The sequence below is a fragment of the Drosophila albomicans genome, chromosome 2R (genome assembly GCF_009650485.2).
Source record: "Drosophila albomicans strain 15112-1751.03 chromosome 2R, ASM965048v2, whole genome shotgun sequence".
Lineage (NCBI taxonomy): Eukaryota > Metazoa > Arthropoda > Insecta > Diptera > Drosophilidae > Drosophila > Drosophila albomicans.
Genome location: NC_047631.2, coordinates 29284521 through 29304113, shown reverse-complemented (window position 1 = coordinate 29304113; position 19593 = coordinate 29284521). Strand labels below are relative to the sequence as shown.

Here is a 19593-nt window from a genome sequence, read left to right as displayed (position 1 = left end):
GAAAAGTAGAAAACACCACTCAACACACACAACACAATGGCACAAACCCAAACCCAGTCAAAACACCGAGCAAATTGAAACATCTTGGCGGGCGCGTTTCATGGCAACATTTCGTTTTTTGAAGTGCCACCCATTTTTTTGAGAGGCATCATTCTAGTTGTAGTTGTTGCTCTTGCGCCTGGTCGGTTGTTGCAGGTGTGTCTGTGGCAATTTTTGGCGTCACTTTCGCTTTTTCGCTGTGTGTGCCCTCGCTCAAGCGTTGTGCTTGACCATAACCACTAAAACTGTCACATTGCGTATACGCCGCGTGAGTCGAGTTGTCCTCGACCGTTGCTTTCCTTTTACTTTTTTTTTTGGACAGCACCCACGCTAGTTACTCAGAGAGAGCGTAAGCTCTCTCTCTCTCTCTTTTTGCGAGACGCGCTCTTTCAGCTTTCAGCTGTTCGGTTTTTTGTTTTGTTTTGAATCGCATTTACATTGCGCCGTAAACAAGCCATCCCCACAAACCAACGCCGCCTCCCATTCCGGCTCTGCTTTTTGCTATCAGTCTGCACATTTGCGCACGTTCTTTTTGTGCCACGTCTTGTTTGGCAATTTAAATTTTATTGTGATTTTAATGCAGCGCCAAGACAAACAAACAAACAAACAAACTGAGCGTCGTCAACGTGTAGGCATCTTTGGCATTTTCCATAGAGCAATTTGGCGCCTAAAAGTGTGCTACAAAAGAACGACAACGACTCGACTAAGCACCGTAATTATGCATATATACATTCAGCTGGTTGTTGTCTGGGCTTTAGCCTGTAAGCTTAATGCCTCAACCACTCATAAAAAAGGGCCAATAACTACATAGATACAATGTTTCTTGAACATTTGAAGTGCTAAATAAAAAAGAACAGACAACTTCTCACTGTGATATGCTGAGTAGTCGGCTTTGATTTGCACCTGGCAAAAGCCATTAAAATTTACCTCAAAACAAATTTGTGCAAGGTTTGCGAATGGCTTGGCAAGCGGCCAAAGGGAGGGACGCCCAAGCCATCAACCCATTGCTCAAAGCATTTCCCTTTTTTTGTGTGCCCCGCCAGAAATGACAACATTTTCTTCTTTTTGTGCTGTGCTGTGCTGTGTTGTTGTTTTTGTCGACTGTCGGGCTGACGCCTGTCGCTTGTCTGTTGTCGAAAGTTGCCGTCATAGTTACACAGTTAAAGTTTTTCCAAAAAACTTTGCAAAAAAAAGAAGAAGGAAAAATAAAGTGAAATGTTGGAGAAAAAAGAACAGCTGGTATTTTCCATATTTCTCACATTAGCTATTAATAGCATATAAACAATTTGCATTTTGCATGAGCACGAACAAAATACAGAAGCAAAAAAATTACAATTCACGTTAACTTAAAGTAAAGTAAATTCAAGCCCCAAGTGTGATGACTGAATAATTAACACACAACCGACCTGTTGGCAGCTGTTGTTGCTGTTTTATTCAACAGCGCCCCAAACACTCAGCTTCATCCTTAACTTTTTACAATTAAGCCCTCAGCATTGCGGTTGATGAAACTCAAGTACGGACGGATATCCAAGAAACTGGAGACAATTCTTTCCTTTTTCGCCACTTCCTTCGAGTCCATCAACAGTCCAACCAAGTAGAAATTCTGCGGCACATCCGATTGCACTTGAATGCCTACCAAAGGCGCTCCTTGGTAATAGGTTTTCATACGATCCTGATAGCCACAAATGGTTGTGCTGCTGGTAATCAGCGAATTGTGCGTCTTCTGGCAATACGGACGACTGATGGTATTCACCCAAGTTTTATGCTTGAACATGTCCTTAATGGGCAGCCCAGCAACCACAAACATTTCTCCGACCAACGTCTCATTCGTCAAGCTCAGCGGTGGCATGCAAATGGGCATCACATTGTGCGAAAATTTGGCATCACGTTGCAATCGCAGCACAGCCAAACTGTTCTTCAATGTTAGCGGATCGTACTCGGGATGTATGGCAATCTCGCTGAGCTGTATATCCTGGGCGGGCAGCACACAATAGCCATCCTTGTCGCAGACCACTTCGTGCGCATTCGAGCTCTTGTTCCACACACCCAACTGCACCGAATAGGCATCCGCCTGGCCATCGTACTGCACAAAACAGTGGGCAGGAGCGAGCACATTGCGCTTCGAGATGAGCACACCCAGGCAGCCATCATTGGGCAGCTTCTCCTCGTGTCCTGGCGGTTAAATACACTCAATTAGCTTTTCAGTTAGTTATGCACAGAGAGAGAAAAAAAGAGGTTGCAAAACAAGAATAGGAACTTGCAACAAGTCACAAACATTTCAAAATTGAACACAAAAATTTGAGCCCGTAAGTACGTTGAAATTCTTAAATCAATATAAATAGCTTTGAAATAAAACTCACAAGGTTCAATATTTACCAAAAAATATGTTTAAATGCCTTAACTAATAGTTTAAGTATTGAATTTAGATTGTTTTATAAGTTCTTTGTAGGTTCTTTTTACTTGACTTGACGTTGTTTTTTTTTTTTAGTTTCTGTAGTTCTGTATTGGTTTTTGTTTTTAATGTAATTTTTAAGTTTATATATTATAATTCTAAAACTATTCTTAAAAGCCTTAAATCAAAACAAAAACCATATTTTAACAAAACAAATATTTTAAATATCTTGATGTTTGCCTGTTTTCTTTTACTTTTTAGTAATTGTTATTATTTAGTTTCTATGGTATATACAAATTCATAACTTTTGATTCACTGCAAGAAATGCGACCGGTTCAAAATTTTAAACAGTAAAAATTTTTGTGTGACTTTAGAAATATTTTTCCCAAGACTCTGTTATCAAACAATTAATTTAAAAATTGTAAAATTTGTATTCTTGATTTTAGAACGTAATTTTTCTCTCTGTGCACAGTTTTGAGCAGCACTTACCATTCTCGTAAGTGATGCGCGCTAGCCATTGATGCTCGGTGGGCACCGCAAAGTCAGTTTGCCTCAGCAGCTGCTCCTCGTTTAGGCTGCCACATTCGGCATCCTGTAAACTGGCCGCATTCACATCCACAACGGAAGTGGCCAGCAGCAAAAACAGCAGCAGCGGTAGCATAGAAAACAAGCCGTGTAATAGTTGCATTTGAAAGCCCGTCTGAAAGTCAACTAAACTAGAAAAACATTCAACGGCATTGGCGCAAGTTAAACGCGGCGTATGATTATTTTTTGCGAGGGCAGCGCAAAAAGTTATTTGAGATTGAGTTTACAATGTAAACAGCATTTCACTTGCAGTTTCTTATAACTAAGCTGTATAAGATTAATAAAAGAGCTCAGCTTTATATGTTTAGTATAAAATTTCTCAGAAATATTCTTTTAAAGTTTTGCTTTGCAAACTCAAGCTATAGTTTAGACAACTCTCGTTAAATGTTAATGAATATATTTTATTTATTGATAAGAGAAGCTTAGGCTTTGACAAATTGTAAATAATATTATCTAATAGATGTTATGATATAATTAATCGCATCTCAAACAAGTTCCACAGTTGGTGGCAAACTTTTCAAGCGACTCGGCGCATCTCAGAACTGCATTCTGCGGAATTAGCAACTTATGACTAAAACATTAATAACAGAAAAACTCGTTTTCAATGCGGAATTGTGGGCATATAAAATCACGATTGAGCCGATTGACGACTTTGTAATCAGAGACTTTAGTAAAATCAATGGATAAATGGGAAAAATAAGTAGTATGATTATACAGAAAACAGCATTATATAAGTCTGTGGCGTATATTCCCCGTTCAGCGGGAATTCTCAATCAACCAGCTGCGCCAGGGTCGCACATCTTGGAAGCCAAAGACTGTTGTGGAGCCCTGGACGACCACCTCAGAGAGAAGTCCAGCCAAATAGTAACTACGCGGCACACCGTTCTCCACATTCATGCCCATCATGGCAGCGCCTTCATAGAACTTGGTGCGCTTCGTCGGATAACCACAAAATTGGTTCTCTGGCCGTGGACTCGATGCTTTGCTCAGTTCCGTGCAGTATTCCCTCGATAGCGTGTAAGCTGTGCCTTTACCCTTGCTGTAATGACTGTGCTCAAAGCCAGTGAAATGAAAATTGTGTCCAATCATGGACTTGAGCTCGACATTCGGCTGCAAGCACAGCGGTTGCTTGTAAGCTGTGTACTTTATGCGATCCGTTAGCTTAAGCAGAGCCAAATCATTGTCTCCCGTATCCTTGTCGGCCTGTGGCAGCACTTTGATCTGTGAGACACTATGCTGCACAGGGCCCGGCACACAGAAACCCTTCACATTGCAAATGTACTCCTCCCCCACCGTGTGTGTCTCATTCCATATGCCCAGACGCACTGCCGCCAATTCAGGGCGATCATTGAAGCGTCGCACGCACTTCGCTGTTGTCAGCACGTGAGTCTCACTCACGATTACGACGCTGCAACGTGTGTTTTCAAACAAATGACCTAGAAAGCGAGTAAATATTATTTCTACATTTTCCTTAAAGAGTTACAAACTTACCCTTTAGTTGATACAAGATGCCCATCCAGGGATTTTCGGCTGGCTCTGTTGACTCTTCATCTTTCTGGAAGAGCAAACGCTCCTCGAGATTGCCACACTTGAATTCCTGCCCAGCAGCAACTGCAAAATAACGTTTCAAAAATAGTTTTTTCTTCTCCACTTTTCAAGCATTCAATTTACCGCTGAGCAAAGCTCCAATGAACACCACAACAACAACAACAAGTTTTCCCATTGCCGCAGCGTTAACTTTCCGCATCTATTTGTGGTCTGTCTCGTTGCTCACAGCAAACTACTTACTGTAAGGTAGCTAGCTGTTTGTAATCAAGCAGCTAACAAGCGTGCTAATTATTCATTGAAAGCGAGAGATTCAGTAAAGCGAGAGAATCTCGCTGCAGTTTCGCATAGTTGGCAACGCTGCGCATACGTAATGCGCCTTTAAGCACGCTAAAGATTTCACTCGAGTTTCAATTAATATTAAAGTGCTGGGCGAGTTTAGGAATTACCTTTTTTGAAATAGAAAAGTATAAAATTTATTTTGGTAAATTATCAATATTTAAAATTTCATTTTGATGGGATTGAATAATAAACGAGATATTTATTGCGTTATTTATGCTTTGCTGTAGTTTTATGCTGACATTTTTGCGAATATTTTGATTTATGTATTCATCGTGTTAAGTTTGATGGGGTGAAATAGTTTATTTTGGAGTCAAAATTTATGTATTTTTTATACTTAGTTACTTAATTCATCTGTCAGCGCATTAATGAGCAAGATATGTTGATGATGTCATTATTTTTTCATATATTTTTATACTCAAACCGTTTTCTTTTGTATAATTTGTATACGCATAGTTTGAGAGGATAAAGTAGTTTATTTATGTTGTAATATTTGATTTATAAATTATGGTTTTTCTAGAACAATAAAAATCACACGTTATTTTTACATTATTTGGACTAAATTTTAATAAATGTGTGCATGCGGCATTATAAACATCTCAAAATATGCTTATTGAGCATTTAATATAAATGATTACATTTAATGCGCCAATGTGATGTTCCCATTGCTCTGCTCGCCAACATTATTGCGGGCAAGTTTACTGCGTCGGCGGAACTTGATGATTAGAACTTCAATGACCCAAGGAAAAGCACAAAGCGCCATAAATACGTTTAATATGTGAAATACCAAAATGTAATCCTGAGTGCGATCGCGTATGTAACCAACTATTGGGCCTATAAGAAACATTCCATTGCCATCTATATTATATGCTTGAAACTGAACAATAGATATATTGTTAGACATACCTGGATTCTTGACCACCGTCAATCCATTCTTGGAAATGGTTATTCCATTCTTGCAAATTTGATTGACATTCCATCCTCCTGTAGGCGCTTCACCGACATCAGGTTTCCGGCAGCCTGCTCGGAAAACAGCACATCCTCCAGCGTTATTTCGTGGTCATTAGAAGCGTAAATATATTCGCCTTGCTTGGCGACAGCGATCTTAAGCGGCGGAACCAATTCCACGCTATCGATGTACAGCGACTCATCATTTATCAGATGGTCGCTTGCACCGGAATCAAGTATAAATCCACATTTATCTACCGGAAGGTTTTCTTGCACTTTTACCATAAATGCCAATGCCTTGTGATGTTGCGGTTTTAGCTTGTTTATCATCATTTTTATTTTCTTTATTTCTTTCATTTTGAATTCTTTTATAGTGGTAGCAATCCTTTTTAATGTGTCCCTCTTTGTCACAGTGGTGACATCTAACCACCGTTACCAGTTGTACAAGTATGGGTATACACACGCGGAACTCAACTTATTTTAATTTCACAAGAAATCTCAATTTCATAAGAAATGGCAATTTCACAAGAAGTCGCAATTTCACAAGAATTATAAATTTTCAAGAAAATAAAATAGGACTTTTTTTATATATAAATTGTTTATAAAACTTAATTGTTTATAAGGCATGAACTGGGCCCATAACCTGTTGTAATATTTGATTTACATATAATTCCAATAATTACACAAAAGAATTTATGTTTTATGTTTCTCTTTTATTATACCGCAACACCAGCACAACACAAGTTGTCTCCTTGACGATCTCACAATAAAAGGGAAGAGAGGGAAAAGATCAGTGTGACCAAAGGCTACGTTTTCATTAACGCCTTTAAAAGTATATATACTAGATGGTATTTCTGTATGGGAATATGGGTATTCCAACAATGTATATGTCAATATATTAATAATAATTTATTTATTATACACAAGTTTTGTCTAAATTCTAATTTATGAATTTATTCGTTTATATATTCAAAATATATTGATTGTGTTGTTAATATTAAACGGTTTAAGTTGAAGTACTTTAAGTGTTAGTCTATGAGTTAATTTGAAATTCTATCGTTTTAAAATATTTTTTATATGTATATTTCTATCCTTTAACAATGTTTAATAGTAACAAAAACTAGGGCAAACAATTCTTTATTTCATATTTTGAAAAGTGTTTAAATGAATTTAATATTTTCGGAAAGGTCACGCAGCTGAAATTATTTATTTAATAAATTTGAAATAACTTGTTCAAGCATTAAGTTAACAAACTCATGCTTTTATTACACACTTCTTATGCAGCCCCATCATAAGTCACACTTTAAAGCTCTTTTTGATAGCTACTTTAATGCGTAACGTGGCAATTCAAGGTTGTGAAAATCAATATAAATTATATAATCGAATATTAGCAATGACATCAAAATTGCCTCGCAGCCTGTGCGAAAATCCAGACTATTAAACTGATGGAGAATGGAATGGGGAAGTTTGGATGAACTCTCGTCTGATTACCGATCATTATAAAGCTATTAAAACGCATCGATGTGTTGGGCAAATGGTCGAAGGGGGCGTCGGCAAGTTATGTATTTGCGTAGGCGCTCTTAATATTTAATGTTTCAATTAGAATGTCATTATCGGAGACAAGCTGAATGCCCAATGGGACGACGGCTCAAAAGACAATTCGAAGGACGCAGGCACAATTTGGCTGGCCTTGCAAGTGGAGGGACGAAGGAAATAGAAAGGAAAAGGAAGTGGGAAAGGGAAAGGCCATAGGTCATGGAAGTGTGGGAGTGGGGGCATATTTAATGCTGCACTAAAAGTTGAACAAATTGCCCCACTTGCTGGCAGCAACAACTGACTGTTTATTGTCCACTCAGACGGCGTTGACTTTGGCTCAACTTGACCTGCTGCTGCTGTTGCTGCTGCTGCACATACATTCATAATATACGGCCCATTGTTATGTGTGGCCAACTGTGTATGGAATCAATGTTATCCTTGTCCAGTCCGACTACGACTACGAATGCGAGTGCGAGTTGAGCATTTAGCAATGAAACAAGGCTGCCTTGAGTTCAGTTGAGTTGAGTTGGGTCCGAGTTGGGCGTATGCAAATTAGTAAGTTTTGTGGTCTGCGTGATTTGGGTGTGTGAAATTCGCCCTTTGCTTGTTATTCGTACAAGCCATTTGGAGCCGTCGCCTGCAAGTTGGCCATCACAAGGGAATTGAGTCTTGAGCTTTGCGTGTGCCTCTGGCTGCCTTTCTGCCTCTAATCGCGCTCAGCACGTGAGCTTGACGTATCTGACAATTAAACCCTTGCTCTATATCGAAGGATATCCCTAATGCTGGTGTTAATTTCTTATGCTTAATTACCAAACTGAACTTTTACTCCTTCAGCCAACAACAACAACAACACAAGACTTTGGTGGACACTATGAACGTCATCAGCATGAGCAACAACTTGTGGCAATAATGAGAATAGCATGACGCGCGACGGCGAAATTCCAGCCATCTTCAATCCGAAACGCGTGCGCACTCCATCTGTGGTGGTCACCGGCGACTCCTCCTCGAATGGTCCCTACAACAACAACAACACAAGTGGCGGAGGTGGAGGTGGAGGCCCAACAACTGTAGTTGGCAATAATGGCACCACAGGAGGGGGAGGATCGGGTGGTGGGGGCGGTGGCGGTGGCATCGCCAGCAGCAGCAGCGTTGGCGGCATCGGTTGTGGCTTTAGCAATGTGCTCACCTCAAGCAATCCGCAAATAACCCACCAAGATTCAATATCATCCAGCCAACAGGATCCCAATGAAGTGATTACCATCCAAGCGGACACACCAACTGGCACACATGGTTCCCAACACAACTTTGGCATCGGTGGAGTTGGCGGTGGTGATTCGAGCGATACACAGACTGCCACCCACCTGGCCATCGATCATCCGCCCAATGGGCAGGCTGGCGAGGATGGCGAAGTGCGGTTCCGCAAGCTCAAGGCCTGCCAGGAGAGCTGCTGCTCCGAGTTGGCCAAAAAGGTGAGTAAACACAATTTATAGAGTTCTCAAATTTATGGGCATTTTGACAGAAAAGTTTATCTCGACGAAAAAATAAACTAGATTAATTTAAAAGGTTTAGTGAAATGAGTCAAAAACAAATTATAAATTAGCATTGTAAAATCAAGTTTTCCATTAGATAATGAAATGGTAAAATACTTCTATTTTATTACATTTATTATTATGTTGAAGTTCATTATTAAATTCTTGAAGAACTAAACTACTAAAAACAGTTTACAAGAAAGAAAAGGAAAGAAGAAATTAGGTGAAGACAGTAAAATAGAAAATAAGCTGAAACTCGTCAATTGGTATTAAAAAGAGTTTCATAAAAAAATAGGGGACATTGTTTTAAAATGTAATAAACTAAAAAAGTTACTAAAATTCTCTGGATTGAACGAAAAGAAACTGAAAATGTAAACTGTAATGTAAAAAGTATCTTTCAATTAAAAATTTTTGTTTGAATTTAACGTAACTAAGATTGTTTGGATTACTAGGCTACTAAGATAGTTGGGATTAATATTTAAAATAGTTTCTTTAAATTCTATAAATTAATTGTATAACTTTTAAATATATTAAAAATGCTTATTTCATCTATACATATGTGCTCATAAATCTATATTCTATTCTTCTTTTTAAACAGATGTACTTCGGTGTCTGCGTCACCATTTTGGTAACTGCCTCGTGGGTGGGCGCCACACACTGCATCAAGTACATGTATCTGTATCGTGCACCCTACGACGATGAGCTGGACGATGATCTGGACACATCGTCGAGTCGCGCTGAACTGAGCACCGAACTGGAGGACATACTGGCCATAAGCGATTCATCGCTGCATCATGTCGAAGACGCCACCGAGATGTTCAACATACCACCGCGACAGCCCGTCTACTTTAGTGCTCCGTTCTTTGCCGCCTGGTTCTTTACCAACTTCTCACTGCTCTTCTTTCCCATCTATATACTGGGCCTGATATCTGCCCGCAAGTGCGATAAGCTCAGCGAAATTCTGGCCGATGTTCTTCGGGGATTTCGCGAGCGTGGTTTTACCATAGGTGAGTAAAAGAAAACTGAAATTGGAGTAGAAATTGGTGGGAAAGAAGGGAATATTCATTTAATGGTAAGAGAAGAAATTGACAAGAAGATAAATACACTCAAACTGAAAGTATTTGAATTGTTAAGCTACAGCAATAACGAAGTCAAATCTATCTTGCCATGTATTTGTCTATCTGTCCGTTCATAAGAGTGTCTACATATATCTCAAAATTTGAGGACAATACATTTTACTTTTGCACATAGTCTAGAGTGATTTTATAAGTTTACGAGGCGTTTCTTTAAATTCCAATTTGAATTATCATTTGAGGCTGGAGATATAGATTTTGTTCTACAAATGATAAAAATGTCAATTTAAATAATTTGCCGAAAATTTGATTACAAATCTACTAATTCATAAGGTGAATACTCTTTTAGTTCTAAATTATATTATTTATATCTTGAAAGGAAATTCTAGAGTACAAGCTGTGTATGTAAATGTATCATGGTAAACTTATTCATAAGAGAAATGCGTTTTTAGTTTAAGTATGCATATAGAATTTATATCTTAAATGCATTTTACAGTTCATTTTTTGCATCGTTTTTTAAAGCAGTGACAAAAGTACAATTCAAAGTACATTTTCTTACAATGGCAAACTTATATATATGATAAATACCTTTTCATTCATTATTTATTTATTTAAATTAAATTCTACTGTACGAATTGGGTCCTTCAGTCGTACATTTTTATTTTGTACACTTTTGTAAAGTGCATCTCACTATCGAGCACACTTTAGTATAAGCTAACTTCCTCCCCTTTTTTTGTTAAGTGGGTCAATATGTTGCAATTGTTTTGTTTGCTACTTTCGTTGCAGGTCGCTTCCTCAATCGCTGCCTATCCTTTTGCATCCTGTGGCTGGTGACTACGTATCTCTATACACTGTCGCTTCACGTACTCTTTGCCACAGATGCATTGGCGTTGTTTGCCACAAATGTTGCCTGCGTCTATCTGCTCTCCTGGGTTATACTGCATGAGCAATTCGTTGGAGTGCGGGTGAGTATGAAGAACATCAGCTGATGTTTCCACTTCTTTAAAATATATATACAAATACATATAGATTGTGGCTGTTATCCTGTGCGACACGGGCATCGCACTGTTGGCCTATATGGATGGCATTACGGAGAGTCGCACATTGGGCGGCGTTGTTCTGGCCACGTTAGCTGCTGCCGGCTATGCCGTGTTTAGGGTAAGTTTCGTGTCGTGTCTTGGCTATATGTTACAACTAGTGTATGCTCATGTCGTGCTGTTGCCTCTTTTGCTATTTAGGTTATGTTCCGCAAGGTGATGGGCGATCCGCCGGTGGGCCAAATCGCGTTCACATTCACCGCACTCGGTCTGCTCAATGCTCTGCTGCTGTGGCCCGTTGTGCTGGCCCTTTACCTCACCGGAGCCGAGAACCTGTCGTCGGAAAGCATACCATGGAACGTTTTATTAGCAGCAAGCGTGCTGCTTCTGGGTACGATTTTATAACTTTATACATTATATACTATATATGTACAATAACAACTGCAGTCGACAGTCGACATTTGGCAGTCTGCATTTTCAATTCAGAAGAAAACTTTTCGCTATTCCCCCTTACCATACGTCTTTAGTTTTTATCGTTATAATTAATTTTCATTGCAGTTTTCCACGTACTAATGCAGTTCAGCGCCGCCGTTACCTACAACATGTTTGTGACATTGGGTTTGATAACCGCTGTGCCCGTTTCTGGCGGTACGTATACGACAAGTAGTCCAAAAACCTCTCGAAAAGGATTTTTTGATGCCGTGACTCGAACATTAGATTGCATGCGAGTTTGTTGCCATAAAATATTAAGTCAAATTATTTGGTTCATACTCGTATGTTGATCTGTATTTGAGTTCAAAGATCTCGCTTTAATTGATCGTAATTTCGCTTTTCATTTCATCTAGCACTCGACGTCATCCTGTACAGTGCGACATTTGCGGGCATGAAACTCGCCGGGGTTATTCTGATTGCCATTGGTTTTTTCCTCGTCATGTTCCCCGAAAACTGGCCCGATTATATAACACGTCTGCTACGGTAAGTACTTTTCACTTGACTTTTTTACTCATTACTCTTTTTGTGTTCGTTTTCAGTTGTTTTTTGTTTTCATTACAAATAATAAATGCTTAAAATAAAAATATTATATATATATTATTACTACAATATGTATTATGCTAATTTTTCTTAGTGAGTACAACTTGTGCGTGTTTTTCAATCATTTTTACGATATTTTTCGATATTATCATTTATGTTTTTTCTTTACGTTATTGCAACTCTATTTTCCAAATACTTCGTGTTTTATTTGTAACGTATTTACAATTAAAAAAAAAAAGAAATTTACTAACTTAACATGAATCTAAATGAAAAACAAAACGCTAAAAAAAAACCAAAATGAATATTGCTAATATATTTGTATTAACATGCCATAAAAATATGTATTTAATTCTATATAAACAAACATCTTGCAGAAAGAGCGTTCGTGCCATACTCCGTTACCAATGTTGTTGTGAATTAGCCGAAATTCGCTATGCTCATTCGGTAGGCCAAAACCAAAAAAAAACTCCCAACAAAATACCAAAAACAATAATTGCAAATAAATTTAGTACCAAATATTATCTATAGCATAATTTGAAAACACATTAACGTTGGCATCATAAGATAGTTAATTACCAGAGATTCTTTTTTTTGTGTGAACCTGACAGATTTTTTACTGACTGAATACAAAGCTCTCAATATCTACACACACACACTTACCTCGATATACAATAACTGTACATTATAGTTAACAAAAATACACAACTGTGATAAAAAAAACAACAAACCCAACTAACAAACACCCTGGCTTCCAAAAACTTTTGCGCTCACCCCTCTGAAAACAAAGATATACTCTATATATATATAAAACCAACATATACTCAAAACCTATCTATAAACTTTAGTTACACTCTTGCCTTGTTACATGACACCAACTATAACAAAACACATATATATTTGTATTACATTACCTACTTCAGGCTGTTGTTGTGCAGTTTGCCAAATGAAACCCCAAAAAAAAAAAACAAAAAACCAAAAAAAATTTGTTGTTACTTTCTTAATGTGTTTTTTGACGCTATCGTTTGATTGTTGTTGACACTTTGCATACAAAAAAATAAAAAGTACATCATTGCGTTGCAAAGGAGCTCTTCTTATTTTGTGTAAAATATCTTTGTATATGGATGTTGTTGCCAAATATTGATTGACCATGCTCTCAGGCTCTATATAAATGTAGTTATTACACACCCCACAAAACAATACACAATGAACTGCGTAGCTTGACTTTCGCTGGTGTTGCGAATATTTTACTATTTACCACATATAATACCCACCATATTGTATAATCGACCTGTAAAGACCCCCCCAAACAACCTCTCAACCTATCGATTACAGCACAGATGCTGTTCCCAGGCTCGTTATTTGTTTATTTTGTTTTTTTTTGGCTGCTTGTTGTGCGATCTGTTGATAGTACACGCCGCTTATTGTAATTCTTTTTATATAACAAACAACAATTCAACTGTGTATAGTTATCTTGAGTTTCTCTTTCATTTCTTTTCCAATCTGATTACATTGTCCACCCATCCATGGATTGAGATTGACCAAATGCTGTAAATACATGATTACAATTACGATTAAACTAACGTTTATTTTCAGTTTTATAATGCTCATTTTGATACCTTTTACTGTCTGCACTTTTTAAGCAGGGCGCAACAATTACAATTGAATAAAATTACAACTTTACAATATATAGAAGATATATCCAGATCGTTATCGTTATCGTATCGTCGCGTAGCATGAACGACTCAGAGTCCCCACTAAAAAAAAATATTGTTTTAGTTGTAAGGTTATTTGTAATTTTGAAGATACATTTGTACCTTGTTACCTCTATCTCTCTCTCTCTCTGTGAAAAGCAATTAAGAATGCGACCTACTACTACATATATATAAACTTATATATATATATATTATATAGTGTATGTGTACTTACGTGTATGGTATGGTTACGGGAGCACAGCAAAAAAAAAAAAAAAAACAAAAAACCAAAAAAACAAAACAAAAAAGTAAAATAATTAAATACTCGTAATCGTATAAAACCCCCCTTAATATATAAATAAAATACAAATAATGAATTCGTATAAAGTGTTATATTATTGGCATGTTTTCGTTACAATCTTATTTGTTTTCCAATTTCCAATTGGCCACTCATTTTCCTTTTCTCGAAACTTCGACAAACTTTCTTTCTTTCAGTTTCTCTATATGATTTAACCAACTATCTTATATCCTGTGTATTCTTCTGTCTAACTGTCTCTTGAACGTCTTCTTCAAGCAACTTTTAACTAATCTAACTATAACTATAACTATAACTATACTCTACTCTATTGCTATATACTATACTCATTTCTTAAATAAAAAATGGTGTCGACATTTCTCAATTGTATTTGCAGAAGCATCATAATGCTGGGTCACAATGCGAGGTGAGTTTCGTGAGTTCTTGGCAAACAAAACGAAAAGAAAATCCGTTTTTAATTTAAGCATAAACTAAAAAAGCCAAACAAGAGACAAGTTTTCTGTTATTACATACTTACTATATTAAATATATATAGGTAAACCAAAACTCAAAACTTTAACAAGATACCAAACAAAATATCGAAATAATTTTATTCTATACAAAATAACATCATTTGATTGAAGTTTAATCTTTCGGGTTTGTTTTTGTAATGGGCATTCTAACCACATATGATACGTATCCAAAATATCTAGACGCGATAACCTCTTTAACATACACAAGTATGACATGATAAGTATTCTTAAAAATATTTAATAATCAATTGCTTTAAATAGGGATTCAAGTTGAACTTTCATTTCTTTTTATTCCTTATTATTCTTACGTTAATTTATTGCATCGTTTCTCAGTTATTGCAGAATACTAAGTAAAATATCGAAATTTCAATCATTTGATTTTCAACTTATGCTATTCAATTAAGATACTCTATAACTAGATAGTTTGCGTAGTTTATTTTTGCGTCAATCTTAAGTAACTCGTAGCGTAGGTAACACGTAGTTTTTCTTTACGATCGAGTAAGGTAAGTTCTCAAACTTCTTCCGGGGTTCTTCCGGGAACCCCTCGAACAGTGCTCCAGTGACCAAAGCACGCAAATATTCTCTCAGTCACCGCACCAAAAAAAAAAAAAAAAAAAAAAAACGAAAACTATTTAAAAAGTGTGACAAAAACACAGCAATCAAAATGCAAATTGTTGCAGAACTTTTTATTCGTATTTTTCATATGCTCACCACAAAAAAAATTCATTTGAATATGTTTTGTTTTAAGCAAATAATTTCACGATAACGAAAATTATTAGTAATAGCAGCTCTCTTGTAGTATTAAAAAAAAAAAACAAATACTATTCTGATTTGTATATAGAAAACACCGCTAATCTGTACTATTGCTTCTTTTCTTCTTGTTTTTCTTCTTCACCACTCTACCACCGATCTGTCGACTGTCTCCCCCTCTTGAAACTCTCTCTCTCTCTCTTTCTCTCTCTCTGTTTCTCTCTCTCTGTAACTACACGAACACTCAAAAATATTCACAACATGTATGAACCTGGCTAAAAAATCAACAACAAACTGAACACACGTCAAATTGTACAAAAAATACAACATTTAAATCGCATTTGCAAAATTCACCAACGAACACAATTTGTAAAATGAAAAAAATAAATATGATATGATATCCACACCAAGTAGCGGTAGGCCAGCGCTTTGTAAACGAGATGCTGCAGTCACAGGACCGTCCACGAGATATGCGCAACGGCACATCACGCGTTCGTTCTCGCACCACATAAGCTAAAAGTTGGAAAAATCACAGAAATTCTGTACAGACAACAACAGCAACAAATACATGAATATAAATATATTTTGTAAATGATTTTCCCCTCCACATACAAGAAAAAAAAAGACACCCCACAAAAGAAATAATGAGAGTCCTTTTGCGGGTAAGTACCCAAAAAAAAACAAAACAAAAGCTTTTTTGTACCTCTATTTTGATGCGTATCCCAGGTATAGTTCCCAGTCAACACACAGATACACCCACACACACTCACACATTACATTTCTAGATCAGCTGGAGTGACGTAACATATAGTAATATCAGTAATATTAACTACAATTTCTAGTCTATAGTTATTGCTCGGAAACGTTTTACGTTGTTTAATGTTCTCCTCATTTGTTTTGTGCTTTTACAAATCCTCTTCAAATTATATGTTCTTCTCTCTTTCTCTCTCTCTCCTTCTCTTTCTCTTTGTCTATTTCTCTCTCGTTCTCTTTGTGTTGTATTTTTTTATTCACAGATCGCAGCATATTTATGCGTCCCATTATAAACATAAACGAAAATATTATGCTGTCAATACGAACTCATATGTTGTTTGAGCCAAACGCATGATATTATAATAATAATAATAATATAATACCCGGTCCTCTCTCTACATATTAATACTACAGTAATATTGATAATATAACAAACAAAAACAACAACATTTTTTGTAGCGAGAGGCGTGTGTGGCTTTAGGCGAATTTTTGTTAAGCCCCACGGCCCACAACATGATAATGATTTTTTATATAAATGTCGTATAACTACTGTTGAACAATAACAATTTTATACCAACCAAAAAAAAAATATATATATATGAAAAACAAACAAAATACTTAGTAAAAAGTACAATAATATTTCAAAATTGAGATACGAACGAATAAAAAACGGTGAGCGCTTTTTACTTACAAATTTGTTTGTCCCTAATCTTAGTTTTAATCAACTTCTCGTAGCTGCCCTTGTACTATATCCTCTATCTAACTATCTATCTCTCTATAACTCTTTTATATCATAATTTGTTAAATATTTGCATAGTAACATTGTAAATAGTTGCACTTTGCTTCAAATGTTTGTTTCTTTTTTTAAGTATTCGTAGTATCTTAGCCTACTGGAATCTCTATGTGGCACAGCTTCCGCTTAAATCCACAAATTCTCCTAAATATCTAATCACAAACACTAACACACACGCAGACAAAAACACACACGATTAACAACACAACCAATAGATTTTGTAAATATTTAAAAAAAATATATAAAATATATGTGACAAACTTAAGAAACATCAGTAAAAAATCAGTAAAAAAAAAACTTTTAGCTAACAATTTTAGACGCCTAACAATCTTAGTGTCAACTTCTAGTTAGACCACGTAAATGCAGTGCTGAAAAATAAGGGAATGATAGTAATACTATCGACATTACTATCGGCATTACTATCGGCAAAATATTTCATTAAAATTTCAGCAAAACTATTTTCTAAACACTTTTAGGATAGTATAACTGTTTTGTTCTCTTGCATCGCACTGCACTTACGTTCAATCAAATATTTAAAGCTAACTTCAATGGAACAAAAATTAAAACAATTCCGTAATACTTGTGTACATATTATAGAGCATTAGAATTGAACACAAAATGCCTAGAAAATCGAGACAATTCAATGCTGTAGATAAAACTATTTATGTGCCAATCGCTAACATATGAAATTTTCTTTCAAAACTCAAATCGATCCGATTCGACAATATCTAGATGGGGTCGCGGCCCTCGGAGCGGTACTTCAACAGGTCAGCATCCCACCATTATCGACTATCGGACGGGATACATAAGGTCCCATCTTCGTTCACCCTCTGGCCGTGTGAGATGACTGATCTATCGCCAACTACAACTGGGTTTCTGCATGGCGGCAACACCAACGCCAACGCACACCACCACAGCCAACACCATTTGCAGCAACTATTCCAACAACGTCACCACAGCCACCATCAAAGTCAGCAGCAGCAGCAACAGAATTTGCAACGCCAGCATTCGCACACATCCCTCACCATGATCCATCGACAGAGCAGCAGCCACAGCGTCCATGGCCATGGCAGTCGGCGGGGTAGCGGTGGCATTCGTGCCCCGCCCTCGGGCACTGGGCGACTCTTCTCCTACTTTGGCAACGAGCATGAACACGAGCACGAGCGCAAAAAGTCCGAGACATCCTTCTTCAATTTGGGATTCAGACGCAAATCCACCGTGGTTTATTATGCGCCCACAGAGTAGAATGATAATCAAAAAGAATAAGAAAGAAGCTAGGCAATCGTTAATGTTTATCGTTATCGTTAATCGCGTGTATCGAGTGAGGATCGTGCATATCAAATTTACCTGCATTTGCAAATACAATCAGGCACCTTAGCAGTTACTAAAACACTGAGAAAATTAATGGTTGCGGTGTACTTACTTACTATATCATTATCGGAAGTAGGTAATTTAATTGTCAATGTTGTTAGTTGTGAAGAAAAGAAAAAAAACCACACATACAGTTCGAATTTTTGCTCAAATATTAAATAATTAACACACATAATATATTACGCTACAATTATCAAAATATACAGATAAAGCTACACAGATTCAGAGACATAGCTCATGATCTACACACACAAGATATGTTTAAAATCTCAAAATGTCACCATGTGGAAACCCAAGCACATTGTAACCCAGAACCAGAAGCAATGATACTCGTAGAGTCTTGATCAAATTGAGCTCAAATGAAATGCCCCTGAATGTTGTTAACTAAGATTAGTAACTCTTTACTGATATACGAAATAATTTAGTTCAAAATTCAAAATCTCGAAATGGAAAATTGAATGAAATATCGAAGCCAATTGTTTTTAGCAATTATATACATTAAACTTAAAATTAACGAAATCTACAAGAAAAAAACAATAATAATACAAAAGAAATATTTTAAAAGTAAACCTACACTGCGGCACATCTTTATAAGTCTAGAGAAATTCGAAAAAAAAAAAAACAAAAAGAAATGAGACATCGTTAAAACAAAATTAAGATAGGCATCACCTAAATTTTAGATACACCTAGAAAATATGATCCGTTTAGTTGTAAGCTCATTTTTAGCTACTAGAGGCCACATGAAGTTCCAACAAAATAAAAATAAAAAAAATAAGGGCAGATGAAATAGTTAATTGTTTTCAAAGTTTGGCTTGTGTTAAATGTTAAATGTGTTTTTCGTTTTATTGTGAGAGACAAACAAAAACCAAAATGTGAATGGCGAATATTGAATGTAATTTTTTTAGCTAAATGTTGTGTATTTATTGTTGAGCGATCTGATCCTTGTTGTATTATTATTATTATAAATAATGTGAAAGTCACTGAAAATATTGTACGATTGAATCCAGGCGTAAATTAAACAAAAAAAAAAGAAGAGCTCACAAGGTATTCAATGACTGACTGATTCGTTTCAAGCATTCATTGCAACTGGTATTTGAATCATACAATTTGTCAGCTGCCTACTTTGTAACTTGTATTAAATTATTGTGTAGCCACATCCAATAAATTGATTTGTGATAGTTTTTAATGATGACGTTTGATAACCAACTCCATAGATCTACCCCCGCTCAGAGGAGCCAAGTGGTATTTATTATGTATTTAGAACAAGCAAAAAAGAAAAAAGACACAAACAAAAAACCAACAAATAAATGAACACTAAAAAAACAAAAAAAAATATATATATATAAAAAGAA

At 36.5% G+C, this 19593-nt stretch overlaps 3 protein-coding genes across 14 annotated transcripts; 1 reads left to right on the top strand and 2 right to left on the bottom strand.

Annotated features, from left to right (window-relative positions):
* Nucleotides 1-1257: 1257 nt before the first annotated feature.
* Nucleotides 1258-3149, bottom strand: LOC127566086 (phenoloxidase-activating factor 3). The gene is made up of 2 exons (XM_052007630.1): nucleotides 2921-3149; nucleotides 1258-2211 (listed from the first exon to the last, which is right to left on the bottom strand). Exons 1-2 carry the CDS (start codon nucleotides 3117-3119, stop codon nucleotides 1505-1507), a joined length of 906 nt encoding a protein of 301 aa, XP_051863590.1. The 5' UTR covers nucleotides 3120-3149; the 3' UTR covers nucleotides 1258-1504.
* A 247-nt stretch (nucleotides 3150-3396) lies between these two features.
* Nucleotides 3397-4808, bottom strand: LOC127566087 (uncharacterized). Its single transcript, XM_052007632.1, has 3 exons — nucleotides 4688-4808; nucleotides 4508-4627; nucleotides 3397-4452 (listed from the first exon to the last, which is right to left on the bottom strand). Exons 1-3 carry the CDS (start codon nucleotides 4761-4763, stop codon nucleotides 3773-3775), a joined length of 876 nt encoding a protein of 291 aa, XP_051863592.1. The 5' UTR covers nucleotides 4764-4808; the 3' UTR covers nucleotides 3397-3772.
* A 3426-nt stretch (nucleotides 4809-8234) lies between these two features.
* LOC127566077 (putative thiamine transporter SLC35F3) lies at nucleotides 8235-19590 on the top strand. 12 transcript variants are annotated; one of them, XR_007955382.1, is made up of 10 exons: nucleotides 8235-8853; nucleotides 9512-9920; nucleotides 10773-10951; nucleotides 11016-11144; nucleotides 11225-11414; nucleotides 11582-11671; nucleotides 11869-11998; nucleotides 14439-14468; nucleotides 15739-15986; nucleotides 16341-16429. XR_007955382.1 is itself a non-coding variant. In XM_052007606.1 (10 exons), exons 1-10 carry the CDS (start codon nucleotides 8305-8307, stop codon nucleotides 18113-18115), a joined length of 2289 nt encoding a protein of 762 aa, XP_051863566.1. In that variant the 5' UTR covers nucleotides 8235-8304; the 3' UTR covers nucleotides 18116-19590. The 12 variants fall into 12 exon arrangements, 11 of the variants coding, with proteins under 11 accessions (XP_051863566.1, XP_051863571.1, XP_051863574.1 ...); XM_052007606.1 differs by lacking the exons at nucleotides 15739-15986; nucleotides 16341-16429 and adding exons at nucleotides 12430-12499; nucleotides 17603-19590; XM_052007611.1 differs by lacking the exon at nucleotides 15739-15986 and adding an exon at nucleotides 12430-12499 and having other exon boundaries at nucleotides 16341-16840.
* Nucleotides 19591-19593: the final 3 nt, after the last annotated feature.